The 27,336-nt window shown below is 36.3% G+C and overlaps 1 protein-coding gene across 7 annotated transcripts; it reads left to right on the forward strand.

Annotated features, from left to right (window-relative positions):
• Positions 1-345: 345 nt before the first annotated feature.
• LOC111892914 (uncharacterized) lies at positions 346-4,184 on the forward strand. 7 transcript variants are annotated; one of them, XR_002850723.3, is made up of 7 exons: positions 349-1,479; positions 1,602-1,828; positions 2,472-2,519; positions 3,067-3,143; positions 3,234-3,392; positions 3,488-3,568; positions 3,952-4,184. XR_002850723.3 is itself a non-coding variant. In XM_042899914.2 (2 exons), exons 1-2 carry the CDS (start codon positions 1,274-1,276, stop codon positions 1,816-1,818), a joined length of 423 nt encoding a protein of 140 aa, XP_042755848.1. In that variant the 5' UTR covers positions 351-1,273; the 3' UTR covers positions 1,819-2,463. The 7 variants fall into 7 exon arrangements, 1 of the variants encoding a protein (XP_042755848.1); XR_002850722.3 differs by having other exon boundaries at positions 349-993; positions 1,178-1,479; positions 3,488-4,184; XR_008230608.1 differs by having other exon boundaries at positions 346-1,479; positions 2,618-3,143; positions 3,488-4,184.
• The last annotated feature ends 23,152 nt before the right edge of the window (positions 4,185-27,336 follow it).

Below are 27,336 nucleotides of genomic sequence, written 5' to 3' on the forward strand. Positions count from 1 at the left end.
ACTACTAGAAAACAGCCCTTTAATGACGTGCAAATAATGACACGCGCTGATAGAGGTCACGCATTTGTGCGTGTCATAAAAAATAATGCCAGTTTTCTAAAATTTAAAGGATAGAGGACAGACATTTTTGCGTGCCCTACAATTAGTGTCCAACAAAAAAAAATAAAAACACGGAGGGCACTAATCATAAAAAGCGTGTCATGTAAATGTGTCGCTTTATATTTTTTGTAAGGAAGGCACGATCTCTGTTTTTTAATAGCCCACCCGGGGGGGGGGGGGGGGGAGGGGGGGGGGAATGAAATCCCAAAAAATTAAACACCCCGCCTGGATGCATCTCCTTCTTCTCCTTCTAAAATCCTCTACCTAAAAACCCTAATAATCCTTTAAGCAGTTCGTCTTCCTCTACCTCTTCTTTCTCTCTCTCTCTCTCTCTCTCTCTCTCTCTCTCTCTCTCCCATTTGGAATTAGATTCTTGAAAGATCGAAACCCTAATCGTAGCCCTAACTACGACATGTCTTACCAACCGAGATCTTCAAATCACAACGAAAGTGACGACCACCACGACAACCATCGGCTATACAACCCTTACCAAGATCTTAGAGTCCCCGCACAAACCCTGTACAAACTTCCCACATCTCCTGAATACCTCTTTCAAGAGGAACCCATCACTCAACAACGTTCATGGAGCGAAAACCTGACATACTACACACACCGACATCGGTTACCTCAGTGGCGCAGTAGTTGGCACTGGGAAGGTTTTAGTAGAGGGTGTGAAGGCTTCTGAGGCTAGAGACACCATGAAACTTAGGGTTAATCAGAATGAAATGTGTGGTGGCTGGATTAGCGACTGGAGCGTGGTGGATGGATTAACGACTGGGGTGCTTTACAAGGCGGTGAAGGGCCCTAGGTCGGCGGCTGTTGTTTTGGATTTAGGCGAGCTCATCCACTCTACCCGTTTCTTCTATTGCTCAATCGAGATGAATATCATATACGGTGAGTAAAATATGAATTTCAACCCATTTTTGTACATTTTGCCAAAAAAATTCAACCACCTACAGATTCAATTTTGTTCCAATATACTTCAACTTTGGCAGATGAGTTTCTCTTGCTAACTACCTATTATAATACGATATGATCGGAGATGAATACTTCTGACTAATTGTTTTGGCATATTTAGTTATTACGGGTGGTTTTTCGTTGGTTAAAGGGGGTATGTCAGGGTTCAAATTAGGGTCCATGAATTATAGATTTATGAAATTGTGATGATGAGAAGATGTCGAGCAGTGAAGATTCAGAAGATTTTTCATATGGTGGCTGTAGATTTCAAAGGGTGAAGCAGAGGCTAAAAGATCGATCGACGGTTAGTACTTCTAATGGAGATTCGAAGGCGATGTGTGGAAGAATTACTTGGCCATATCCGATCCATCACAGTTCCTGGACTGTACAACACCTGTTGTACCCTCTCAATTCCTCTCCAAGGTAAGATTCTACTGAAATTTCCATCGATTTATGGAAATCCCAGATGAGTAATCTGTCATTTCTGCAAAACCCAATTGTAGATTTGTTTTTGATTGCTGAAATCGTGATGAATTTTGGTGCAGAGTTAGGCTTCAAAGCTTAATCGGCTATGGCATCCATGGGAGAGAGAAAAAGTCAAATTATTCACGTTGGGTGATCTTTGGATTAGTTTTGATGAATGGAGTGCTTATGGCGCTGGAGTTCCGGTCAAAGTCGACTCCGGAGAAGATGAAACAATCATACAATATTACATGTCGTACTTATCTGCTATTCAAATATTTACAAGCAATTCAGCCTTGAACTATCTAAGGTAAGTTGTTCTTCGCAAACAATCCCCAAATACTGAAAAATACATATTAATAATTATTGCCTATTTTTTATTTTTTTAATTTATTTGACTAAAGAACGAGTAAGTAATATCATGTCATCTATATGATAGCAGCAGACCTCCATCCTTATTTCTTTTGTTTGCTCGATTAGTCTTGATGTTACTTTTACAATTTGGTCCCTCAACAATCTTCATTAGTCCAAAATAGAACCCATAATTAGTAACACAAAAGAACAACATAATAATTTTTTTGTAATATCAAAGTTAAGATTGATACATTGACAGATGTATATTTCAACAGAACTAATTAAATTTTGTTTGAAAACTAAATACAAAAAGAATTTACAAAGATCCGTACATAATTTAAAAACCAAATGCAATAAATAATTAGAAAAAACAAGATACGCATGAAATTGATTCATAATTAATTAGAATCCAACAGTTGGTGCTATACACTTTAGGAATTTGAGTTTCCTTCTTATATTCCTTTATGAGTGTGATGACCTGTTATGAATTGAACTGGTGAAACTATCACTAGAAAATTTTGAACTCCCGATGAAGAAAGAGTAAGTAATATCATGTCATCTTCATCTTTAAATACAATTTAATGTATTGTGTTTTTCAGGCCTTTAGTGAATATCACTACTGAAGCCTTATGGGGATGTTGGTCAAGGTAAGAATAAGCTTCCAAACTTCATTTTACTGTTAAATTTAACAATCAATTGTTATTTAATTAATTAGAATCTAACAATTGGTCTGCTATACACTTAGGAATTTGAGTTTCCTTCTTGTATTCCTTTATGAGTGTGAGGTACTATGCTTTACAGATTCTTAATTTAGATTACATGTATACTTATCTCACAATTACTATTCATCAGGGAACAATGAATCAGCATTGTTGCAGCAAAAGAAAAAAAAAACTAATTTGATTTTCCATGATGTTTTAGAAGATAAGGTTAAATAGATTATTACAATCTTTAATGAAAAAAGTCCATGCATCTGACTTTTTCAAACACTACCACTTATTTGGATAACATTCTTGAATCATAGATTCTCAATGCAAGAATATTCAACATAAATAGTTCCAAGTTCCAACTAAACATCATACAGTTATAAAGAAAACTCCTATTTAGCTTAGAGAACATATTACTTTTTAGTTTTTAGTCATTTCATCTTTAAATTATTTTCCATTTTTTTCTGATACCTATGTGCAATTGCAGCATCTTATCCCAATGTATGTGATCAAAAACTCTTAACCATCATAAAAAGGCACACGAACTTGGGTGGCAACATTGCAGTAAGTTATTCAATCATTTTATAAAAATCTAACAATTTAATTGTAAATTAGGTTACTGATATATGCTTTTATCCTTTACACAAACAACAGTGCAAAACAATTGGTATTAAGGGCTCATAAAGAGGTTTTGAACTCATTAGTTGGAAATATTTACAGATTTACCCTTAGGTTCATTTTCAGACAACCGAGGCACTTTCATATGTGTCAGCACTTGAATTGCCTTTGAGGTTGTACTTACAGTGTGCAGAGGTAAACTTATTATTACCAATTGAGATCATTTGAAAAATCTTCCCTCAACATTTGCATCAATTATATAAGATTTTTTGCTTTTTTTCTTTTTTCAGGTTGTTAACGACTTTGATTTGGAACCAGTTGTATATGAGTTTTTCACCCTAGCACTTTTCTTATATGAGGAAGAAATTGCAGTAATTGCTCAATCTCTTTACATGCATAAACAAAGTTATTTGAATAGAGTTTTTTTATTCACAAAATTAAAGGATGATATATTTTCATTTGTCATAATTAATTTTTATTGATCTCTTCTATTTGTTTCACAAAATATTAGCTAAGAGATGACCATCATTTGAAACATGGAGGGAAGATGGAGTTGGGAATGTTTCTTAAGAGTTGCTTAAGCTAAAGTATTGTAAAGTTTGTTGTTATTTCCTGTTTTTTAATAAAAGACTATGAAATACCCTCCAACCCCCACAACTCCAACCCGCAACGCGAGATTCTTCCCTAGTTTTATCTAAATTCTTTGAATTATAAGAATAAATAGTAATTAAAAAATTATAATATGTTGTCACAGGCTGCAAGAGATGCTGGAGCTCTTAGAGAAGCTAAAGACAAACCGGAGAAGCGAGTTGAAGAGTTGACATGGAGATTAGACTTTGAAAAGCATTTGAGGGTATATTTTTTATATTTCTTGTATCTAATTAGTTTGTAAATTTTTGTTACAATTTCTATTGATCTGTTTTATCTTTCCATGTAACGATTATTTGTATGACATTAAATTTTATGTAATGGGTTGTATTTTTTGTATATGATATTTTTTATTTTCTATTATGAGACATTAAATATAAATTTAATTTCAAAATTAGTAAATCTATAAATATATTTGTTTAAACATATAAAATTATGATACACAAAAATGTGTGTCATCTTCATTTATGACATGGTCTTTCTTGACAACGGCTTTAATGATACGCAATGAGAGTCGTAAATGTGCATTGTAAGGTTACAACACGCAAATGCGTGTCATCTTCCTTTATGACAGGGCCTTCCTTGATACGCAATGCGTATCGTAAATGTGTGTCTGAAATGCGCGTCGTAAATAGACGACACACAAAAGCGTGTCGTCTCTCGTTATGAAAGGGCCTTTCTTGACACGCATTTGCGCGTCGTCTGAGCGTTTTACGACACGCATTATGCGTCGTAAAAGGCTATTTTTCTAGTAGTGGTAGCTCAATTGGAGGCTTCGAAGTCGGAGAATGTCACTAATGAAACACTGCGTGGAATGGATAAAAATCTGCAAGTCAAAAGAGACGGAGCCTATTAATTCATGACATGTATCTGGGTCCCAAAATTTGGAGGATTCAGGGATGTAGTCATGAACGAAGCGCACAAAACATGATACTCCGTCCACCTAGGTTCCGATAAGATATACTTGGATATTAAACAACATTATTGGTGGCCAAACATTAAAGTAGAAATCACCACTTACGTGGGCAAGTGTCTCACTTGTGCCAAAGTGAAAGTGGAATATTAGAAGCCCTCTGGGTTGTTACAACAGCTAGTGATACCCAACTGGAAATGGGAAAGGATTACCATGGATTTCATAACCAAATTACCTAAGACAACGGACGGATTGCATGCTATATGGGTGATTGTCGATAGGTTAACTAAGTCCACCCATTTCTTGTCAATAAAGGAGTCATACAAAATGCAGAGGTTAACACGAATCTATATAAAGGAAATTCTGAAACTCAATCGCTCCAGAAGGAAATGGGAACACAACCATACATGAGCACTGCTTACCACCCTCAAACCGACGACCAAAGTTAGAGCACCATTTAAACACTTGAAGATATGCTCCGAGCCTGTGTGATCGATTTTGGCAAATCATGGGATACCTATTTGCCCTTAATTGAGTTCTCGTACAATAACAGTTATAACACGAGCATTAAGGTTGCTCCTTTTGAGGCTTTGTATGGTCGCAGATGCAGATCACCTCTCTGCTGGGCTGAGGTGGGAGACACCCAGCTGGCAAAAGGGCAAACACCAAACAACACTCTCACGGGACCCGAGATCATTCGGGAAACAACGGAGAAAATAACTCAAATCAAGACATGAATCCAAGCATCGCGTGACCGACAAAAGAGCTATGTTGATAAACGGCAAAAGCCTCTGGAATTCCAAGTCAGAGATCGGGTGCTATTGAAGGTCTTTCCCTAGAAAGGGATGATCCGTTTTGGGAAGCGGGGAAAACTAAATCTGCGATACATTGGGCCATTCGAGATTCTTGCCCAAATTGGTCCGGTAGCATATAAGCTGCAGTTACCTGCGGAGCTCAACAACGTACACCCCGTGTGTAACGCCTGTAGATCCGGGCTAGTCAATTTGGAGATAATGAGCATCAAAAATTAGTTTTTGATGGATTATTATTTAGAAGTAATAACCTTAACCAAGTGTTAGCATATGTTACAAGGGTTCCGTACATATAAAGAACGCCGAAATCCAAGTTATAACGAAGAAGTTATGGACCATCGAAGTTTCGCGACGGAACCGGCACGACACTGGGTAGCGTAAATAGTGAATTTACAATAGAGCGATTTTGAGCCTTAGCGATCTAAATAAAAGTCGTAGAATACATTAAACCGAGAGATTCCATAAAAAGAACTCCCAAACCTGACTTCGTATGAGGAAGTTATGATTTTTCGAAGTTTCGACTTAGCGGTGTACAGCCCGAAGTTCAAATATTAGATCGAGCGGTTTTTCAGCCGACACAACCTAAACGAGAATCGAATATCTCGTCAATATTAGCGTGACGAAAAAATGAAAGACTAAAATGGATGTCGGATGAAGAAGTTATGAATTTTTTAATGGACCGATCAAGTCTCGGCCTGTTAATAATATAAATTTTAAAATAAAGTCAAAATTAACTGATGGAGTCTAAACAAAAGTTGTAGAGTATGTTCCCGCCTACGCGTGGATATAAAGAACATTGAAAACGGAGCTTGTATGCAAAAGATACAAATTTTAGAAGTTAAGTGTACAACTTACGAAGCTTATGTGAGAGTTGCTGACGTGGCTCGATCTGGGCCGTCCATCGCTGATAAGAAGCTCGCTTCAGATTGCGACACGTCGCCTCACAAATTACACCCCGCGTCCGAGGTTGGGTACGCCCATCGTACCTCGGTCCTTATCCCTTCCGAAGCAAGTGCGAGCCAACTAGATGCGAGCTGGAGCCTTATCCGAAGCTACGCCCATCGTAGCCTTCGGTACACCCAACGTAAGTCCAAAGTCAGAAGCCTATAAAAGGCATGCGAGATTGCCCGGATTTCTCACTCATTTCTTCATTCTTTCTCTCACTACTTTCTCTCTCTAGGGTTTTTAAGCCCCCCTAAAGCCTAGGTGAACCCCTAGCACCCGAAGGAAGCCCCGAGGCTCCTGGAGTCCTGAGAAAAAGGGTCTTTCGGTTCGGAAACGCTGCTCCAAGTGAAGTCCGGTTTTCTATAATACCCGCTGTAATTGAGCTACGCCTACACTATTTTTTATATTGCTTTTATTTAATTATAGTAACGTTATTAGGAACTTATAATAAGTACTTGGGCTATTATTATGTGTTATATAAGTATCCTTTAACGCTTATATAATAGTAATAATAGACAGACTGTTAATTAGTCTTGGTGAATATTAGACTAAACTCTAGAGGTAATGATACTAGGTTTTGTTCGAGGAAAATTGTGTTTAGAGTAACGAGTGCTGTTCGGGTGCCGAGTCACCACCTTCTCAAGTGAGTGCGTAGTTACTTTCATCTTACACATAGATATGAAATATTTTATATAAATTACATGCTATGTGTGCATATTACCTGAGTGCTTGGTGTTTGTGTCGGATGAATGATTTTATACATGCTTTAAATGAATTAAACTGTATATGTATTTTATATCTACAAATTACGTTGGGTAAAACATGGGTAGATGAAATATGAGTTGAATGATGAGATGAGAGATGATATAGACCATGAGGTAGGGGTGAGAAGTGAGCAATGAGATAAGCATTTTACCCAAATGATGGACCCGTCATCTAGCAGAATATAGATGACAACCATAGACTATTCTAGACAGTCCAGTGGAACACTAGCAGGCTCGCAACCTGTAGGTGTTATGAACGATGTGTTCATTCGGTGTACTCTAAACCTTGGTGATCATGTAGACTTGATGCCTAAACCTTGGCGATCATGCAGACTTGATGCCTAAACCTTGGCGATCATGCAGACTTGATGCCTAAATACAAGTTACTATGCATACTTAGTGCCGAAACCGTGGAGATCATGCAGACTTGGTGCCTAAACCCTGGCGACTATGCAGACTTAGTGCCTGTTGTGTAAACCATGGCAACGATGGACTTCGTGTCGATTCCTTAGGATGATCCTTAGGAATGAGCGAATGAGGAATAACTGATTCTTAGGGTAGATCCTGAAGAATAAAGAAGATAATGGGGATGGGTAATTGGGTTGATTGTTTGATGTTTAAACATAATAACTATATTATTGTGGGTTGAAAACCCTATGTACTCACCAGGTTTCCCAACCTGACCCACTCTAGCTTATTTATATCACATGTGTTGATATGAAGTAACATTGCACTGAGAGATTAAGGAGATATAAATCACTAGTGATAATAAATGTAAGTTTTGTTTATGTTTATGTTTCTGTATTGACGATGACATCCCAAATTTTTTAAAATGAATAAAAATACTTTTCTTCTGAAATGCTTTGATAACGTATTTATCATGTTTTACTGGAAACAAATTCGACAACACTTTTATGTAAAATGTTACTCTGATTTTCAACAAGCATAAACAAAATTGGTCTTTTTTTTCCGTGAAAATGGGGATGTTACAGTTGGTATCAGAGCGTTAGTTTAAGTAAACTAGGAGTTTGTAGGATTTCTAGACTTAAACTTAGAATGCTAAGCAATGATTGTGAGGAGTGTGTCTATTAAAATTTAGGTAATACACCTGAATAGACACAAGCACTAGCTTATTTAGGGAAAATGTCTAACATGCTTTTAAGTGCTAAATGATTTATGATGCTTTTGATGGGTTTTGAGCAATACATCATTCCTATGGTGTACATGCTAACCATAATAGCTTTTGGATCTAGTTTGTCTAATGAACATTAAACTGAATATCCAAGGCTATAAACCCTAGATCTAGCATACAATTAATCATATTAACATAAAATAGGGTTTAGATCTGACCTTTGATTGTTATATAGCAATAAAAATCATTCCTTAGCTTCAGAAAGCTTAGTGCGTCAAGTGTTGCACCTCTAATGGAGTCACAAACACCACTAAGCAACAAGATGAAGAAGAGAAGATAGGGGAGGCACCAAAAACGGCCGGAAACGCTAATCCAAGTGTTAGCCACGTTTTTGGTGCTTAAGGGCTCCTTATATACTTAGGCAATTCGGGTTATCTAACAAAGAAATCCTAATTTGACTGCTTAAGCCCTAAGCAGCCCATGGACTCCCTCTTTAGAAGCCTTGGACAACTTCTAATGGGTTTTCCCCATAGAATTCGTCCACTCCACCTTCTATGGAGTCCATAAGCCCATCTATGTAATTATCTTATAATTACACAATAAGTCCCTTAAGTTTAATTAATCTCTTTTAGCTAGAAAATTAATTCTTGACTAATATTAATTAAACATTATGATTTCTCCTTTAATATATTATTCTTATAATAGATTAATTAATCATAATTAAACCTTTCTCTCCTTAATTCATCCTACATATTGCTATGGTGAAGGCAACCCAAAAGGATCATGCTCATAATCGGGTCAAGTATATACCAAAATAGTTATGGACTTAGACACTAATCCAACAGTCTCCTACTTAGATAAGTCTAATAACTATTTTCCGTATGACTTCAGAACATGATCAACAATCATAGCTTTCAAAAGCCGCTTTCAACTCTGATCTTATCAGATACGCGTGTCCTTTAGATAAGGGATCATATATTCCTCCATTCTCAAGATATCGTATAGACATAAGACATGAATTTCAATCATTCACTCTATACTGTTTCCCGACTTCTTATTTATGACGACCGACAACAGAATACAATTGAACACATCAAAATAAGTCCCGACTTGGCCAAGCGCTTAGGTGTCATCACTAAATCATCGAGGGACCCACATATATCGCTTATATCCCACTTTGGGTACAAGGAATGGATAAACTTCGACTCAAATGCTTGCTTGTACTCACTCATCGAATCGCACACAACAATAAGTTTTATAACACCAAGTTACTAGTGCGTTTACTTATCATCAATGTGTAACCGACCAGCAAATAACAACTTACACGTATCGGTTTCAAGAATATACAATATTATCGACTCACTAATCACCCGTGATAAATCCATGAAGTGATCCAAGTGAGCGTGGGTTTAATCCAATACTTTAATCTTATCAAAGCACTCATAAACCCTGCAGCAAACTTGTGCTATATCTAAACTCTTCAGACAATCTACAGACTCTTCATGACAGTCTTCCTTCATACTTACTTCCAACGTATGACCGACTGTGGAGGTTCGAATAACCCAGTTATTTTGGAAGTCAAAACATGCAAAGTGAAACACAATGATAATATTTAATCTTATATGGCCCCAAAACTTTTGAGTGCAAATAAAACATTTTTATTTAAACACCATATTGATTACTCATTATTCATTGTTTACTGTTTCAGAAAATCAACTTATTACTCAAATTACAACAATTGTTGTCCCATGCACAAAGCATGCACACTATGTTTCCTATGGTCCTTACTTTGTGAGATAGATCAATTGAAAAACTTTTCCAATGATGCTCATTTCACAATTCCCAATCATTATCATTAGTGTTAGAACACAAGGTTCTTGCCACTACTAGAATATGCTAGATTCTAACATTTTATGCAACGATCCTTTCGCAAAGTCATAGCACAAAAGTCACCAAGACTTGGCCAATGAAATTACAAAGTACTCTATCGGAAATTGTTACAAGACAATTCCATAGACATGAAGTCTCACATTCAAAGTACATTCCTTTGAACATCCTTTTTGCATAAAATTTTCTAATCTAGACAGACTCTTAATATCCAACTCCCAATATGGAAACATTTCCATATTTTCCATATGACAACTCATTTTTAATAGAATCTTATCTATTCATAATAATGTCAATATGGTCCATCCAATACCATACTTCTAACTACTCACAAACGACCAATCCTCAGCGAACTTTGGATCGTCCTTTGATAGTTGTTTAATTATATTAGTTAAAACCGATTCTAGTCCTTTTTCCCTCTTAATGCGCTAGGCATTTGGAAAATTTAAGATTGGTCAAATATTATAGCATTTGCAATTGATCCTATACCCGAAGTGTATGGGACACGATGCATAGTGTCTTACATAAAGACATGATACTTTATCAGTCTTCTACCATAATATTTTGTTAGCCATGTTCTCACAATTCGATCTATGAAGAGGGATGCCGTAATCATAATCGAATTTGAGAACGTGCTATGTGTCCTTGACTAAATTTTATTAACATTTCTCGATCTAAGCTTTTAGATTTTGAAACAACGTATAATATTCTCTCCCTTAATTATAGCAAAACAACTTTTCAACCCATGAAACTTTGCAAATTGAATATTTGTTTTTCTATAATTAATATTGCTAACTTGCAATACTTACCTTAATAATCATACAAGCATAACATTTATGTTCCCACTAGCTTTGACATGTATTCAGAAAACAACTGAACTTCCAGAAAACAATTCCTATTGAATTTCTGAAGTTCATATTTCTAATATCAAATGCTTTGATAAGCCTTTACACCTTTGCCTTAGATAGCTCATATGTGTGTCTAAACAATTCAGAACTTATATCAATAAGTCCCAAATGTTATACTAATTGCCAAATCTCACAATTTGAACTATGGAAAGGGATGCCGTAACCATAATCGAATTTGAGAATACAATTTTTCACAATTGCTATCTTCTTAAAATCTCTCTTAGTGAAAGCATTTCCTCACAGTCATTTTCATGAAGGAGGGAATCTTATGACACTTAGATTTTATGGTGTATGTGTTCCTATCCATGTGAATTTGCTAAAACCAAGTTTGCGACAAATCCAAATTCATATGGACTGAACTTTCTTAATCTTGATTTCTTGCCTTATGGTAACACGAGTGCCCACCATGTCTTCAAAGTAGTTTAGCAACTTATCCTTACATATCAATGTACTTTCCATCGATCAAGGCGCTTTGTCTTTATGCATTTAAATGAGAACTCATAGAACTCACATACATAGTTAACTCAATTGGAATGGCACAAAAACAAAATAATGTCAAAACGATAGGTTGTAAACCTCAAGTCATGTGCTAGTGATGATTAATAAGGTTTATTCTTGATTTGTTCTTGAAACTTTTTCAAGATCATTAAAAATCCCACTGACCTCTTGACATATATGATTCTCTTGTCAGAAAACTTTTCTAGACAAAACAAATATTCAAGAGTTAGTGTAGTTCTTATCAAGACAAAACACTTCACAAAAGTGGTCCTAGTTGATCTTTGTCTTTTCCAAGACATTACAACTTACCAATTTCAAATGTGCAGGAATAAGAAGACTTTTTCCAATTCCATATTTGTTGAGTGTTATAAACCTACTTAATACTTGTCACTCAATCCACAATCTCGGAATATAACTCTAAGACTTTATTTTGGAACGAAGTATGATTGACTTCTTGATTTAACCATTTCCACAATTCTCGATTCCTGTTCTTAGACATACAAATACACTAAGACTCACTTAGAGGATTAATTGAGATATGGTTCTTAATCATTAAGGCTTATCATAAAACATAATAAAAGGTACTCTACCTTCTTCTTAGAATAGAGAAACTTTTATCTTTCTGCATACTTGATTCTTCTTATTCGTTCTGCTGTTCATTGAAACTCCTTCAATCAACTCAGAATTATATTTAATCTTATAAGTATAACCATATTTACTAAACTTTAGTAAATCATGACGAATATCTTTATCACTCTTGTGGTGGACTTGATCAACGCACAACCTAGTGTACTCGATCTCCTAGTCCTTCACTTGACACTTTGTCAAAGAATTAGTCTAATTTCCAAATATGAAGTCTCTCATTCATCACACAACCAAGTTGTATGATTCCAAGTTTCTGTCCAATTAAAACTTGGGCGATGAGAAACTCTCCCTATTTGGTAAATTCTTGACATTTCCACAAATAACATAATTAAGAATCAAATCCATTATTGCTAATAATAGAATTATTCAAACATCAATTTTTCATACACGCCATTGCAAGGATAAATAAATAAGATAAAATCAAAATTCATTTTATTGCGAAAAAATTTGTCCTTACAATGCAATTCAATTGAAAAACTATGTTATTACATATTTCTTAGCAATCTATTCTAACTCCAAGTAGTAGCTCAAGAATCTAATCTTCAAGCAATGCGATCAAAATCCATTTCTTAACGATTAGATTCAACTCACTTCTTCCCTTAAGCTTCCTCTCTTTTCTTCGATCCTATAAAACATCAAAAATGTAATCTTATCACATCATGTATTAAGAATCTAGAATAGGAACTTAAAAGATTTAGTTAATGGATTTTACCTGAAGTAGAGCCATATGTCTTGACTCTCCCATCTCTTAGATCTCTCAGGTAAATAAGGCAGCTTCGTCTCCAATGCCCCTTCTTTTGACAATAAAAGCAAATGGATTCTTTTAGAATGACACAAGGAATTATCTCAGAGTTTACCTTTTCTGGATCTCTAATGTCATCTTTTTCAATGTCCATTGAAGTTTGGGAGTTTGATTCACTAGACAAATTTGCTTGACCAGAACGCCAAATCATTGCTGATTCAGTAGCTATAAGCAAATAGGTGAGATCAATGAGGGTCACATCGTGATCCATCATATAATACTATCTAACGAACTCACTATATGATTCAGGAAGTGACTGAAAAACCCAGTCATTAGCCAACTCCTTGGGGATGACAACACCCAACATACCCAACCTGTCAATGTGTGACTTCATCTCTAAGACATGTGCACACACATACTTTGCATCTTCATGCTTAATTGCCAATAGTGCTCGAGTGAGCTTGAACTTTTCAAGCCTTCGAACTTGTGGATTAAGGAGAACAATTGGAGGAGGTAGAGAAAGTGAAGCATGATCTCTTGTTCCTTGTTCATATCGTGGAATATCATCTTTGTTTGGAAAACTTGTTCCATGGGATTTGGGAAGACCATGATTGTCAAAAATAGACATATACAAAACGGGAGAAAATTAAAGTTAAGTTGATTGAGTCCTTAATAAAACACCCAAATGAATTATTAAGGCTAGGATCTAACACAATACTCTACAACCTAGAAGAGGGATGCCACAATCTAGTTGCAAAATATTTGAAGGTAGGTAAATGATGATTTACCAATTTCCACCATGAAAAACAAAAAAGGAAATTTAAGTTTTAAATGAATTGAAACTCCTAGATCTTTTGAGATTCATTGAACTTTTCAACAACATGTTTAATCTCGATTATGCCATTCTTTTTGTGACTGGGATGCCGAGGATCACAAATAAGGTGTGAATAACGATACGAATCAACGTAGTGCACTCAATGCTACTATCACCTAATTAATGTGCCGGTTAGCCACACACGCTCCATTGATCTATGATAAGCATCGAGCCACCCTTCGCTACCAATGTTATCCCCAAATTAGCGTGCCGGTTAACCACACACGCTCCACTAACGTTTGACAAGGGTACGAAGTGTAATTCCATGGATTAGCATACAATTTCACATTTTGCCTAAAGTAACTAGATTTGGGAATTTATGAAAGCATTTAGTTACTTTGTATACTTCATTACACATGCTAGTATCGACCTACCCCCGTTTGAGATGTTGTATGGTCGGAGGTGTAGGAGCCCAATTTGTTGGGGGTGAGGGGGGCACCGAGTCATGGGAAGCACCGAGGTGGTGCTTAAGACTACCAAGTTGATCCAGCGAGTGCGCGACAGACTACGAGTCTCGCAGAGCCGTAAGAAAAGTTATGTTGATCGGCATCGCTCGGATCTCGAGTTCCAGGTGGGGGACTTCGTGTTGTTGAAAGTGTCACCATGGAAAGGTGTCATTAGGTTTCAGAAGAGGGGCAAGTTAGGTCCGCGAGATATTGGTCCGTTCAGGATTTCGGCCCGGGTGGGCAAGGTGGCTTACCGTTTGGATCTGCTGAATGAGCTTAGCCAGATTTACAACACCTTCCATGTGTCTCAGCTTCGGAAGTGTGTCATAGACGAGGCAATAGTTATTTGTTTGGATGACTTTAAGGTGGATGAGAGCCTGAACTACAATCAGAGGCCCATTGCGGTCTTCGATAGGAAAACTAAGCTTCTCCATAACAAAAGGGGTGAAGCTAGTGAAGGTGCAATGGCAACACCGGAAGGGCTCAAAATGGACATGGGAGCCGAAGCAGGAGATGCGAGAGCATTACCCAAATTTGTTTGCATCAATAGATTTCGAGGACGAATTCTAGTTCAAGTAGGGGAGATTTGTAACGCTTGTTTCAGGAGCTTGAAATTTGGTGTTGCTTAGTTGAAGGGAGAAGCTTTGGATCAAAGAATTCCTCTTGTGTGGCAGCCATATTAAGGCAGTGGAGTTCAGAGTTGTGACTTGGGATTTGATTTTTACTGGTTTAGTATTTTTTGAGAGGTGAGTTTCCTCACCATACCAATGGGTCGAAGGCACCAAGGCCAGCCCATTCAGTTGGTTGTGATGATTATTGTTTAATCATTATTGATATGCCTAGTATGTATGTGTGTGGAGGTGTTAGTACCTTATTGGTTAGACATGGAAGACCTAGGGGGGGAGCCCGTGGCAGTTGGTTATCAGACCATGGGGGAGCCCATGACATGTAGGTATAAGACCCTAGGGGGGGGGGGGATCCCACGACATCCTGGAGTAAGACCCTGGAGGGAGTCCATGACATCTCTATATGTTTATATATGTGTTATGTAGTATGATAGTTATGTTTCTGTGATATATGGTATGCTTGTTGACTCTGTGTCATTTACATGGAAGAACCTGGAGGAGCCCGTGGTAGTTGGATATCAGACCATGGGGGAGGCCATGGCATGTAGGTATAAGATCCTGGGAGGAGCCAATGGCATCCTGGAGTAAGACTTTGCAGGGTTTCCATGGCATCCTTATACGGTTGTATGCATGGCCTAGGTGGTATTTGTAGCTGATATAGCTAATATGTTTTATGTAATTATGTAGATTGTGTGGGGTATGCTCTGGGGAACTCACTAAGCATTAGTGTCACACCCCCAAACCAGGATGGCCGAAACGTCCTGGGGCGGGTGACTATCATGTAGTGTATCATAATAGTTAAGTATAAATGTTCAAAGCAAACACAACCAACATATATATAATTGAAAAGATTACATCATTTGTACGTATTACATGTTTCAAAATATCAATTACAATATGTTGTCAAAAGATTTGTTTAGACGCCTAAGCGTCCCATCCTCAAAGCCAGTTGTTACCTGATTTACTGATTTCCTGAGAATACAAGTTATTTGAAAAGAGAGTATCGACATTTAAGTTGGTGAGTTCATAAGCATTTGTATGTATATTTGTAAACCGTTTCTATGAAATGTAGTAATGTTTTTTTTCCCAAAAAATCCTATATTTTCCCTAAAATGAGATGTGGCCTTAAATGATCCAAGACCGAAATGTATAAGTAGTTTTCCTACTTAAAATGATGTTATGCAGTTTTGTTTGTATATAAAACTGTTTGAAGACTGTCTTTGCGTAAAATAAAAGTGTCATTGTTGTTTTACGTGAGTTTTAATTTTTATCTTATAACCATGCTTGATTGACCCAGACTGCCTAGTTCGCAATGTTCTTCAAGTGTCAATTTCGTTATGACATTTGTCAACCCTAGACCTGCCGGTCCAACTATTGCAAGCAGCTAAGGTGCGGGATTGTCGGTCCCAATATAGATCTATACACAACTATCACGGTCTCCCTACAAGAGACTCTGGTTATATTTAACAGGACTTTCGTGTGTACTTTATAAGGTACCGTGAAGACAAAACTCACTAAATTTTTTCAACGAGTTTACATGTTTTTGTGTTGAAAATGTTTGTATAAATGATCATCCCCTAAGACTGGGATAGCTATGAAAAACGATGTGAAATCTTTAGATATGAATTTGACAATATTTGACCCTTTGCTCAACATGATACAAATGGAGTAGAGTTTCGTAAACTATATATGTATATTTTTGATGTAGAAGACAAGTTTGTAAACAAAAACATATATATGCAAATTGTTATATATATGTATAAAGTTTAAAAGATGATTTGGTATGTTTCGTAATTGTTGTTCATATTCTTACGTTTTTATTAGAAACTTTGCATGAAATAATCCTTAAGTTTGATACTAAAGACCTTTTTGTACTTATCACTTTTTTAAAAATTGTAATTAAACATATTTAAATGATTGTGTTTTTGACTTCCTTAATGTATAAACATTGCTAAAAATGTTAGAAGGTGTTAATAAATCTATAAACCACTTTTGACAGTTTTACCCTTTACTGTCCTTGTTTTGAGAAAACTCATAGAAAAATCATCGTAAGTCAAAAACTGAAGCCGTCACCTCTGAGAGTTTACAAAATGAGTCTAATTTGTTCTTAATTTTTATTATGATTTTTAGTGGTTTCAAACTAGTGTGAAAATGAGCATATTCACAGACTGGTCCGAAATCACTTCTAAAATGACAGACAATTTTATAAAAATCGCCATAAATTGTAGAAAAATCGTATGAACGCGTGAGAGTAGTCCTTAGTAAGGTATAAACTTGAACTATTTGCATATTGTATAGTTTTGAAAGATATTAAGTTTAAGAGGGTCAAAACAGTCCGTGAAAAAGGACTCAACTTTTCTGTAGAAAGCTGTCATTTAAATTTAAGTTATGTTTAGTGTTCTAACTTGTATTCCCCCCCCCCCCCCCCCTTAAAACTTGAAGAAAACATGAAAATTTAGGGTTATGAACTAACCTTATGTGAATACTTGAAGAATGGAAGGTTAAAGATGAAGAACTTTTGGTTGTTGGTTTGATGCTCCAAAACATCCACTGTTTTGGTTATGTTACTGTCACGAAAACTTCACAGCAAAAGAGTAAGAAAATGGGTAGTTTACTCGGTATTTTGAATCAATAATGTTGAGTATCATAACAAGTAACTTACAGGGGTATTTGGTGGTAAAAATATCAAGCAAAAGGAAGGTGTAGATGAGTGAAATGGTGGCTGAAACACAAAAGGGACAGCAGCCCTTTAGTTCATGATTTTGATGGCTTTGGAAGGAAGTTCTTGTGGCTGAAAATGAGATGAAGATTGAGAGTAATTCCCTGGAGTATTGGCTGGTGAATTTAGGGTAAAATGATGAGAAAATTGCGTGATTATGAAGGAGGAAAGGGTGGAAGAGGATAACGGGACAAAACCAAGACTAGCTTGTGATGGGATGTGAGTTTAAGTGATGTGATCTTGTCTAGCCACTTGCTTGGGTGGTTGCTTAGAGATAGAGTTAGTTAACTAACTAACTACTAGTTATTTAGTTAGTTAGGAGTTCTAGTAAAGGAGAGGGAAGGTCTTAATCTCGAAAATTAGAAGAGTGATTAATAAGCATTCTTAGTAAAATGTCTTAAGTGATTAAGCACTTATTAGTTAAGTTGGCACATATCTCCACCAATTCTCTTATCTTAATTGATTTAGAAATCATATTCCTTACATGAAATCACTTAAATCATGACCCATAACTAGTCATTCACTCGATAATAATACATATGTACAAATACATACTTGTATACTTAGTATAAAATAACAATATAGTTTTTGTGTATTTGAACTTTAATGTTTATGTTTTATTCTTTTTATTCAAAAACACTTAAATACATTCTAATTATACCTTATAATAGTTCATTTTATATTTTTATTTATTTAAATATAAAATTTATTGACCAATGTATAATTTCGTGACATTTAACCGGTTAACCATATCGTTAAACACGTTTTGTCACTTTGGTTCGTATATTTATCAAATTTAGATCCTCCACATCTATTAAGCAAACGTTTTACATAGAACCTAACTTACTTATCAACTAGAGACATGTTGAGACAAAAATTAAGTTTGTTGCGTTTAAATGATGTTATATGCTAATTTCACAAACCGGTGATGGTTCGTAGTCATACATCATAATGAAATTTATCAATAGTTACTTCTTTTATATTTCACAATAACTTATTTAAATAAAAGAGGTTAAATTCCTTCAACCATTCTTGATAAAATACTCATATTGCTTAAAAATCAAAACATAGCATCATACGATCGTTCCTATTTTTACAAATTGTTACATTCTCCCCCCGTTAAAAGAATTTCGCCCTGAAATTCAACTTGTAGACGGGATATCACTAAACAATCAGGGGTGTTTTTTTATTTGATCCTCGCATTCCTTTGTGAATTTCGCTCCTCGCTTGGCGTTCCAACGAGCCTTCACTATGGGCATGCGACTTTGTTTTATCCTTATGACCTCCAGATCCATGATTTCCACCGGTTCTTCGATGAAGTTTAGACTCCCGTTGATTTCAATTTCATCCAGTGGAATAACAAGAGTCTCATCAGATAAGCTCTTCTTCCGATCCTGGGATGCCTTCAATCGTTCACGGGTTTGAACAATCTTCTCTGTAGTTTCTCGTATGATCTGGGGGCTGGTGAGAGTGTTTTTAGGAACTTGCCCGTTAGCTATTTGCGTGCCACCTACCTCAACCCATCAAAGAGGTGATCTACACTTGCTTTTGCAGAGAGCTTCGAATGACGCGACTTTGATGTTAATGTAATAGTTGATGTTGTATAAGGATTCAATGAATGGTTCTTCCGCTTTGTCTTTCAGTTTGAGGGTGATAAAAAGGACTTCTTTAACGACTATTGAAAACACGAGGCGAATCGCTTGTCACTTATCTAAAATGATAGATAGTGGTATACTATGCAGTCTCGCAATTTTCTTGTGATATGCTTCTGTCAGCTTTTCTATTTTTCTTTGTATCCTTGGTCGGTAGAAAGTGTGTGGGTTTGGTTGATTTGTCTACGATTGCTCAAGTGGTAGCATGTCCATCCACTGTCCTGGGTAACTTGTCATGGAGTTCATGGTATGACTCATAACTGATTCATCTATCATCTCTTTGTTTTTATAAGTCGTATATAATTAAGATTGAAAAGACAGTCGAATCGGTGATTCAATTCTAAGCCCACATCCGAACAAGGAAAATGATTTAAAACGGAATTACCAACCCTAAGTCCGTAGAATCTTAATTATATAGGGCTCCAATATAAACACTTAGTAATCATAGATTCACTAGTATGGGTCCATAGTCTCTACTTGAGTGGGGTGATTAACTTGGGTGAGATGGCATTTACAACAACCCTTTTCCACAACTACTGCACTTAAGTTGATTTTTGAACTCGGGTTGCCGTACGGATGGTATTCCCAGGAGATCTTCTGGGAATATATCGAGAAGGTTACAGGCTTTTTCAACATCCATGATGTCTTTCTCTTATTGTTTCTTATCCACAACACGGGCTAGGACGGCGTGGTATCTCCTGTGTAGGTACTTCTGAGTCTCGTTGTACAAGGTGAGTCGGGGGTTTGTGTCCAGTTTGTCGCCATAGACAACAAGAGTTCAATTACTCGATGGGTTTAGGCGAATGGCATTTTCGTAATATATAATATCGATATGGTGAGGAAACTAACTAATACGTTGTTAAAATGAAAATGTCATAAATTTTTATTGTGACCGGTTTTAGGATGATTTGAACGAATTGGTTGATTTAGTGTTAAAGTGCACCCTATGTACACGTCTCTAGTGCTTGCGAATATTCCAATTCTACTGTAAATATTTTGTTTAAGTTTTTGAGGTTTTTGGTTGAGAAATTGATTAAATCTACGACTCATAATACTCCTGTCCGCGTTGCTATTATATAGTATCCATGCATATGTGCTATCGGGAATGAACGTACTGGAATCTCAGCGGGGTCTATTATTGCTTTCCCACGCTCTGTTGCTAAAACACTTCCGACGCTCCTGACATCTTTGTTTTTAGTCTCCGGGAACTCCTTTATGAAATTCCCTACTTCTCCACATCTGTAGCAAGTCCGACTCATCCCAGCTTTTGTGTTCTGGGCGGTCTGTTGAGCCGGCACCCTACAAAAATTTGTGGTATGCCCCTTTTCATTACAGTTCTTGCAGTGCATTTCCCTGCACTTTCCTTTGTGATGAAAGCTACACTCGGTGCATTTTGGCAGGTTTCCAACATATGGTCTTGTCGGCACTGAGGTAGTAGGGATGGTGGTGGTATGGAATGTCACTGTTTGTTGTCTTTTGGTAGGTCCTTGATTTGGGGCGTCGTTGCAGGAACATACTCGTGGTGTCCCTGGTTGTTATTACGATTAGAACTTTCGGCGCCGTTCCCGCTTTTGTTTGTGTTGTTAGCGCCGAGGTGTTCCATGACTGCTGTCACGGCGGCTGTTACCGCAATTTGAAATGTTGTAGGGTCAATTTATAGAACTAGTGTTGCTCCAGTATGCTGATTACCTTCATGTGTCGGCATGATTCTATTTCGCGAGTGGCCTCCTCTATTCTCAGTTCTGTGATTACTGTCCAGGTTGTAGCTGTAAGGGTTCTTTGTCTTATAACGACTATCTCCTTTTCTAAGGAATGTAGGTGATCCGTATTGTTCTCTTGATCTGCTTGCCGGTCTATGGGTGCTATGGCCCGAAGTACGGTGCAGTGAGTTTATGTCGGTTGTGGATCATCGGTTGTCCTCTCCAGTCTATATGTGTGGCTAGGTAGTTAGTTGTGGGTTGCTTCCTGAAATGAGAGGTGGAGGTTCTTACACTCCTCTTGATAGGGTAAGGTTTATTGATGGTATCACCCGAACTTCTTTCTCCATCTGGTCCCTTCTCGAAAATCTTCTTCCTCGTATTTCATCTATTGGTACTCTTCGAAATCTTCTTCTAGATCCTTCTCGATCCATCTGTTGGCTTCGGTGGCAGGATAGTAGGGGTCTATATGGAGATGAAGTCTAGCTGATATGCCTATGCGAGAATAGGGTAAGAAGCATATGAAGAATCTAAGTCTGTTGTTCTATTGTAACGCAAAATACTCCTATAGTATTTTAAATTTGTATGTTAAAGTTTTCTTTGTATGGTTTTTTGGTAAGTTTTAGACTCGTCATCCACTACGACCATTCCTCGGCATACGTTGGTCACCTCTTGGATAAATATAGTTGATCAGGCTATATTCATCCCAGACATGATTACATACCCCGAGGCTTACTCGCAGTGTTTAACTTATCTTAATACTTTTTGTTTTGTTGCCAATATGACTCCTTACTAGTATGTTTGTATGCACTTACATTTTTCGTGAAATCTTGGTCCATTCCTGGTCCTTCTATCCTTGCCTTGTGTATATAGGTCATATACAGTTAAGATTAAACAGTCAGTCGAATAAGTGATCTTACCTTATATCCACATCCAAACAAGGAAAAGGAAGTAAAGTGAAAATCACAAATTCTAAGTCTATAAAACTTTTAGTATATACCACCTTAACGTATACACTTAGCAAACATAGACCTAACAGCAAAGGACCCCTAATGTTCCTGTTTTGAAATTGTTAATTCAGAGAGTTTTAGTCCCTATGTATTTATAGTTTGTATATCTTATGTGGTTTGATATACTTAGCTCACTATAAACAATGCTCTGATACCAATCTATCACACCCCCAAACCAGGATGGCGGAAATGTCCAGGGGCGGGTGACTATCATGTAGTGTATCATAACAGTTGAGTATAAATGTTCAAAGCAAACACAACCAACATATATATAATTGAAAAAGTTACATCATTTGTACGTCTTACATGTTTCAAAATATCAATTACAATATGTTGTCAAAAGATTTGTTTAGACGCCTAAGCGTCCCATCCTCAAAGCCAGTTGTTACCTGATTTACTGATTTCCTGAGAATACAAGTTATTTGAAAAGAGAGTATCGACATTTAAGTTGGTGAGTTCATAAGCATTTGTATGTATATTTGTAAACCGTTTCTATGAAATGTAGTAATGTTTTTTTTTTCCGAAAAATCCTATATTTTCCCTAAAATGAGATGTGGCCTTAAATGATCCAAGACCGAAACGTATAAGTAGTTTTCCTACTTAAAATGATGTTATGCAATTTTGTTTGTATATAAAACTGTTTGAAGACTGTCTTTGCGTAAACTAAAAGTGTCATTGTTGTTTTACGTGAGTTTTAATTTTTATCTTATAACCATGCTTGATTGACCCAGACTACCTAGTTCGCAACGTTCTTCAAGTGTCAATTTCGTTATGACATTTGTCACCCCTAGACCTGCCGGTCCAGCTGTTGCAAGCAGCTAAGGTGCGGGATTGTCGGTCCCAATATAGATCTATACACAACTATCACGGTCTCCCTACAAGAGACTCTGGTTATATTTAACAGGACTTTCGTGTGTACTTTATAAGGTACCGTGAAGACAAAACTCACTAAATTTGTTCAACGAGTTTACATGTTTTTGTGTTGAAAATGTTTGTATAAATGATCATCCCCTAAGACTGGGATAACTATGAAAAACGATGTGAAATCTTTAGATATGAATTTGACAATATTTGACCCTTTGCTCAACATGATACAAATGGAGTAGAGTTTCGTAAACTATATATGTATATTTTTGATGTAGAAGACAAGTTGGTAAACAAAACATATATATGCAAATGGTTATATATATGTATAAATTTTAAAAGATGATTTGGTATGTTTCGTAATTGTTGTTCATATTCTTACGTTTTTATTAGAAACTTTGCATGAAATAATCCTTAAGTTTGATACTAAAGACCTTTTTGTACTTATCACTTTTGTAAAAATTGTAATTAAACATATTTAAATGATTGTGTTTTTAACTTTCTTAATGTATAAACATTGCTAAAAATGTTAGAAGGTGTTAATAAATCTATAAACCACTTTTGACAATTTTACCCTTTACTGTCCCTGTTTTTAGAAAACTCATAGAATAATCATCGTAAGTCAAAAACTGAATCCGTCACCTCTGAGAGTTTAAAAAATGAGTCTACTTTGTTACTAATTTTTATTATGATTTTTAGTGGTCTCAAACTAGTGTGAAAATGAGCATATTCACAGACTGGTCCGAAATCACTTCTGAAATGACAAGCAGTTTTATAAACATCGCTATAAATTGTAGAAAAATCATATGAACGTGTGAGAGTAGTCCTTAGAAAGGGATAAACTTGAACTATTTGTATATTGTACAGTTTTGAAAGATATTAAGTTTAAGAGGGTCAAAACAGTCCGTGAACAGGACTCAACTTTTCTGTAGAAAGCTGTCATTTAAATTTAAGTTATGTTTAGTGTTCTTACTTGTATTCCCCCTCTTAAAACTAGAAGAAAACATGAAAATTTAAGGGTATGAGTTCACCTTATGTGAATACTTGAAGAATGGAAGGTTAAAGATGAAGAACTTTTGGTTGTTGGTTTGATGCTCCAAAACAGCCACTGTTTTGGTTATGTTGCTGTCACGAAAACTTCACAGCAAAAGTGTAAGAAAAAGGGTAGTTTACTCACTATTTTGAATCAATAATTTTGAGTATCATAACAAGTAACTTTCAGGGGTATTTGGTGGTAAAAATATCAAGCAAAAGGAAGGTGTAGATGAGTGAAATGGTGGCTGAAACACAAAAGGGACAACAACCCTTTAGTTGATGGTTTTGATGGCTTTGGAAGGAAGTTCTTGTGGCTGAAAATGAGATGAAGATTGAGAGTAATTCCCTGGAGTATTGGCTGGTGAATTTAGGGTAAAATGATGAGGAAATTTCGTGATTATGAAGGAGGAAAGGGTGGAAGAGAATAAGGGGACAAAAGCTAGACTAGCTTGTGATGGAATGTGAGTTTAAGTGATGTGATCTTGTCTAGCCACTTGCTTGGGTGGTTGCTTAGAGATAGAGTTAGTTAACTAACTAACTACTAGTTATTTAGTTTGTTAGGAGTTCTCTTAAAGGAGAGGAAAGGTCTTAATCTCGAAAATTAGAAGAGTGATTAATAAGCATTCTTAGTAAAATGTCTTAAGTGATTAAGCACTTATTAGTTAAGTTGGCACATATCTCCACCAATTCTCTTATCTTAATTGATTTAGAAATCATATTCCTTACATGAAATCACTTAAATCATGACCCATAACTAGTCATTCACTAGATAATAATACATATGTACAAATACATACATGTATACTTAGTATAAAATAAAAATGTAGTTTTTGTGTATTTGAACTTTAATGTTTATGTTTTATTCTATTTATTCAAAAACACTTAAATACATTCTAATTATACCTTATAATAATTCATTTTATATTTTTATTTATTTAAATATAAAATTTATTGACCAATGTATAATTTCGTGACATTTAACCGGTTAACCATATCGTTAAACACGTTTTGTCACTTTGGTTCGTATATTTATCAAATTTAGATCCTCCACATCTATTAAGCAAACGTTTTACATAGAACATAACTTACTTATCAACTAGAGACATGTTGATACAAAAATTAAGTTTGTTGCGTTTAAATGATGTTATATGCTAATTTCACAAACCGGTGATGGTTCGTAGTCATACATCATAACGAAATTTATCAATAGTTACTTCTTTTATATTTCACAATAATTTATTTAAATAAAAGAGGTTAAATTCCTTCAACCATTCTTGATAAAAATACTCATATTGCTTAAAAATGAAAACATAGCATCGTACGATCGTTCCTATTTTTACCAATTGTTACAATTAGCTTATAGTTTGTTGGTTGTTTCGGGTACTTCAGGATCTAAGGGCAAGAGCCTAACGTGATGGCGCGGCATGCGTTCTCTAGCATTTTATTTGGGACACTATGATACTATGAATAATTTATCTAATGTGATAGATGTTGAAAACAAAATGTGATTGGAATTTATATATTATAAAAATGATTTGGTTATTTAAAAATGAAATTTTTTATTGGAAATTTGGGTTTTTACAATTACCCTAAATGATATGATTTCAAGAGCCCGAGAGTAGGAGATCGATTTTGGAGCACCTAGGGAAGAGGGGGCCAGATCAGGTGCGTGTAGTGGAGGGTACCGGGAAGAGACCCAAGACTTCTAATCAGCATTTGAGAGGCCAGCAGGGTCGGAGTCAAGGCAACACGTGCAGGAAACTGCACGATGGAGCTTGTCGTTCTCGAGGTATGGGTTGCTACAAGTGTAGCAGGATTGATCATGTCAGCAAGGATTTTCCTCAGGGGGCAAGCCCGTTATGTTTTCTTAGCGACCAAGTGGGCCACAAGAGGGACATATGTTCGATGAGGAGGGGAGGAACAATGAGTGCACCTGCTCCGACTATTTTTCAGATCTCTGATAGTCGTGAGGGTAGGACAGGAGACCCAGCAGAGAGGAGCCGATCATTGCAGTGTCAGTTAGGGGAGGCCAATGCTCCAGCAGGTAATATTGTGGTAATGTTATCTTTTGTTTTTATCAGTATTAATGTTGCTTGGAATGTTATATTGGTTTGGGTAAACGTTATCTGTGGTTTAATTCTTTGTTATTGTTGGGTTATATCTTTGAAGAATTGTTATATACCTTTTGCATGTCATGAATCATTAGTGGGTTATTGAGGGGTTGTATCTCGTGTAGCGGGTTCCAATGTGTTCGTTTGTTTTTTTGGCTTTTGGTCGAAATTGGTTCACGAGTATTGTGTGGAAGGTCTATCGTCAGGATTCAGCAGGTTAGTTCTCCAGTATCGTCAAGGTTCATTAGTTTTAGTATTTGTTCTGGTAGGAGCGACAGTTGCCTATGGAAGAACTGTTGGGTTTAAACACTATCGTTGCTAGGAAAGGAGCGGTAACAAGAAGATGGTGGGTTAGTTGCTTGAGCTGTTGGGTCATTGGAAATTTCAGGGGAGTTTCATATTTGCTCATGTTGCAGTCGATTAGGATTTGGTGATTCTTCGAGAGTGGGAGTTGGGATGAAGATTTTTCAGTTCAGGGGCAATGGTGTAACGCCCGCGTTTCCAGGCTAGGCATTATCATTGATGTAATAGTCTAGGTTAACCCTTGTAACTCTTTTTGAAGTATTAATGATGAAATATTTGAGTATTATGTGAATTATGTGTTTATTTTCTTAATTATTATAATTTAAATGAATTAAGAATAAAATAAGCGTCAAATTTGAAGTGTGAGATAATCCCGATATCTTTGCATAAAGATGTAGTGGTCAAAACAAGGATTCCGAAGATATAAAGAATGCAGAAATCCGAGTTATAACGAAGAAGTTATGACCTGTCGAAGTTTCGCGACAGAACCGACAACGCTGAATGACGTAAAAAGTGAAATTTACGTTAGAGCAACATTTAGCCTTAGTGATCTAAACGAAAGTCATAGAGTTCGTTAAACCGAAAGCATGCATAAAAAGAACGCCCAAATCTGACTTCGTATGAGGAAGTTATGATTTTTCTAAGTTTCGACTTTGCAGTATGCAGCCCGAATACTCGATTTGAGATCGAGTGGTTTTTAGTAGAAACATTCTAAACGAGAATCGAAGATCTCTTTAATAGTAGTGAAATGATAAAAAGATAGGCGAAAACGGACGTAGGATGAATAAGTTATGAATTTATAACGGAGTTTTCCTGTCCCGGCCTACTAAAAATAAATAATAAAAATAAAGTCAAAATTAGCCGACAGAGTCTAAACGAAAGTTGTAGACAATAGTCTCACCTACGCG

This window comes from Lactuca sativa, chromosome 3 (genome assembly GCF_002870075.4).
Source record: "Lactuca sativa cultivar Salinas chromosome 3, Lsat_Salinas_v11, whole genome shotgun sequence".
Taxonomy (NCBI): Eukaryota; Viridiplantae; Streptophyta; class Magnoliopsida; order Asterales; family Asteraceae; genus Lactuca; species Lactuca sativa.

Excerpts from the sequence above, each read along its gene's own strand:
- LOC111892914 (XM_042899914.2), top strand. The coding sequence starts at position 1,274 with ATGTCGAGCAGTGAAGATTCAGAAGATTTTTCATATGGTGGCTGTAGA. Across the intron at positions 1,480-1,601 it reads CCTCTCAATTCCTCTCCAAG|AGTTAGGCTTCAAAGCTTAA; the intron begins GTAAGATTCTAC and ends ATTTTGGTGCAG.